The 3,572-nt window shown below is 42.6% G+C and overlaps 1 protein-coding gene across 1 annotated transcript in view; it reads right to left on the reverse strand.

Moving 5' to 3' along the window:
- Positions 1-2,800, reverse strand: part of USO1 (USO1 vesicle transport factor) — an 85,792-nt gene extending 82,992 nt beyond the window's left edge. Inside the window, exon 1 of the mRNA XM_044681344.1 lies at positions 2,720-2,800. Coding sequence (XP_044537279.1) covers positions 2,720-2,785 — 66 coding nt within the window. The 5' untranslated portion in view covers positions 2,786-2,800. The remainder of the gene's footprint in view (positions 1-2,719) is intronic.
- Positions 2,801-3,572: the final 772 nt, after the last annotated feature.

The raw sequence follows: 3,572 nt of genomic DNA on the forward strand, positions 1-3,572 counted from the left end.
AGCTGGGTAGCTCAGTGGAGTGAGAGTCAGGCCTAGAGACAGGAGGTCCTAGGTTCAAACCCGGCCTCAGCCACTTCCCAGCTGTGTGACCCTGGGCAAGTCATTTGACCCCTATTGCCCACCCTTACCAATCTTCCACCTATGAGACAATACACCGAAGTACAAGGGTTTAAAAAAAAATAAAAATAAAAATAAAACACATTAGTTCAAAAAAGAAATATAATTCTATAACACTAAAAAGTGATTAGTATATTCCAAAATTATGATGATCAAGCAGGACTCAAGAGATGAGAGGACTCTTTAAATCAGTGGTTCCAAACTTTTCTGACCTACCGCCCCCATTGCAGAAAAAAATATTACTTAGCCCCATGGAAATTAAATTGTTTTTTAATTTTAATAGCAATTAATAGGAAAGATAAATGCACCTGCGGCCATCACTGCTCCCCTGGATAGCTGCAGCACCCACCAGAGGGCGGTGGTGCCCACTTTGGGAATCACTGCTTTAAATCCACCCCTTTGATTAAGAGCAAATCCTAAAGATGGGAGTACTACATTCAAATCTGACCTCAGACATTTCCTAGCTGTGTGACCCTGAGCAAGTCAATTAACCCCCATAAGCCTTTACCACTCTTCTGCCTTGGAGCCAATACAAAGTACTGATTCTAAGATGGAAGGCAAGGGTTTAAAAAATAACTAAAAATAAACAAATCTACCCCTTTGGAGAAGTGGTGGAAGGAGGGATATTCACAGGCATTATACATTGCATGATCAGTTGTGCAGATTTTTTTTTCTTGTTTTTAAAAAATACTATTTGTTATATAGGATACTCTCTGGGAGAGAGGGGATATGGATAATGTGGGAAAACTATGATATAAAAACAAAAGGCATCAATAAAAATTATTTTTAAATGCTCATTAATGAAAAAAAAAGAAAATGAAGAAAAAAGTACGAAGGAATCAAAATTCTGTTTCACAAAAAATTCACTTTCTTCTTTGAATATTGAAATGTTCCTATATGTTTCCTGTTGTTTCTGCCATTAGCATATAAAAGCACCTTAAGAGCAGGGACTGTTATCCTTCTTTATGTCCCCATTATTATTTACTAAGCACTGACACATAGTAAGCAATTAAAAAAATGCTTATTGAATAATTTGTTGATGCTCCACCAAGTTCACTTTAAAAAAAAAAAGGAAAGAAAACAGCAATAAGTATGGTTTGCCATTTCATTCTTGAAAACAAAGGTGGAAGAAGTAGATTGGGCCACGAAGTAGAGGACTTGAAATTAAACAGAGAGCCATTAATCACTTCTTAACAAAGTGGATTGCCTGCCCACCCACCCAATTTCTGAACTAATCACATTTGATGTCAATATACCATACATACCATATATAGGGAGGTTTAAGATTTAAAAAGTACCAGTATTAAGCTGGGATCCTTACAACAACTCTGGCAGTTCCCACTTTACAGATGGGGGAACCTGAAGCAGGCAGAGATAAAGTGACTTGTTCACTTGGGTCAAACAAGTAGCAAGGTTCTGAAGATGAATGCATGTGTATGCATACTATATCATATATTTATTATGCATAAATGTCACACATACCATGTGAATCTGTGTAGTTGTATGTGTTACATATTATGTTAATTAAATTTAAGCTGTGTAGATAATATAAAACTATGTATATTAAGACCACGTGCATGTTACATGTTGTGTCGATTACATATAAACTGCATAAATACACAACATAAATAACATAAATTATATATACATGTATAGTAGTATGCATGTAATGCATTAATTATATATAATCTGGATATTTAATATAAAAATAGCACACATAAAACCATATGTATATTGTAACTTCATGCATATACATATAGGTTAAATGTGTTTGGTTACATATAGTGTAGCTAATAAAAACAGTGTGTATACATTTAACAGTATGTGTTATGTGATGTTAATTGCATAGATAACATACACTGTGTGTAGCTTGTGATGTGTGAGTGCATGTCAATTACATGCATGCAGTATAGAAAGCATGTAATACATGCTATATAAACATGTACACCAGTTATATACAAAATCATGTGTGGGTGTGACTATGTATGTGCACGTATGTTATATATTACACTGTTAATTATGTATATGAGCTACTGACAACACCTAATATATCTATGTAGCCATATTCGTGTTATATATTACATGAGTTAATTACACACAAGCTGTATAGACAACCTAATTGGCCTCGTATATTTATACACTTAACATGGTTTTGAAAAGATGCACACTTCAGAATAGATGACACGTGTGTGTATAAATATTATGTACTATAAGTACACCTGTAAAACTATTTTAGACATGACTCTGAGAAGGACGCCCTGGGTTACCCCAGACACAAGGGGTAGAGAAGAGCAAGACAGAGGGGAGGAGGGAGGAAGGACGGGGCCAGCCGGACTTGAGACAGGTGGCGCCAGTCCAAGTGACACTAGGTAAAAGGAAACTGACTCCCGAGACGCCGCCCCGCCCCCCACCCCCAGAGTGGACCCCGGGTTCCTCGGACAGCTGGGCTTTAACTCTCGCCCCGCCCCCACCGAGGGCCCACCGGGCTCGAGACACCCCTAGCCCTCCGCCTTCCTCCCCCGGCCCGCGGGGCAGCCAACGCAGCAAAGGGCGGCCCCTTCCCCCCAAGGCCCACCCCCCTCCTCCCGCTGCTCGCTCTCACCGTCTCGGCCCCTGAGGGCTGGGGTCCGGTGCTCTGACCCCCCATCACCCCACGAAAGAAATTCATCTTGCCGCTCGCTCCGAAAGGACGAGGCTCCTCCCTGCCCCAACTCAGACCCTGGTCCCAGACTTTCTCCCCAACTCCCAGGCCTGGCCCTTGAACTCCGGACCCGGCCCGGACCAGTCCGCCCGCCCGCCCGCAGCCGCACAGCCCGGAAACCACCGCCGCGCGGCCCCGGCGTGCGCATGCCCGGGGACGTGGCCTGACGTGGCGGCTGGAAAAGAAGGGGGAGGGGAGCGGCAACGGCTGGAGTTCGTAGGACGCCCTCTGCGCCCCGCCCCCCTAAGCCCGAGAACCCGCCCCTTGACCTGCCCCCTCCGGGAGGCGACTTCCCAGCCATTTCCCGGAGTTCCTAACCCTGGTTCTTAACTTTATCCAGTCTGTATCCAGATGGGATCAGGAAGTCAGAAAACTACAACTGAATGACATCTACAATATCTTATTGAACACAAGTTTTTGCAGTTCCTCTCGCCTATTCGAAAATTAACTCCTTGAGGGCAGGGACCGTTTTTTCGAGTCAAGGCAAAAAAGCATTCATTAAGCACCTACTAAGTACCAGGCACTGTGCTTACAGGATACACAGAAAGGCAAAACAAACAGTCCCTGCTCTCTAGGATTTCACAGTCTAATGTAGGAGACTAGCAAAGGATTATGCAAAAAACAAAACTATGCACAATGAATTGAAGATCATCTAAGATCGAAGGCACTGAGATGAAGATATCTTTATAGCCCCTGTGATTAGCACAGTTCCTGGCTCATAATAGGTGATTAATAAATGCTAGAGAGCCTTGTA

The sequence above is a fragment of the Gracilinanus agilis genome, chromosome 6 (genome assembly GCF_016433145.1).
Source record: "Gracilinanus agilis isolate LMUSP501 chromosome 6, AgileGrace, whole genome shotgun sequence".
NCBI lineage: Eukaryota > Metazoa > Chordata > Mammalia > Didelphimorphia > Didelphidae > Gracilinanus > Gracilinanus agilis.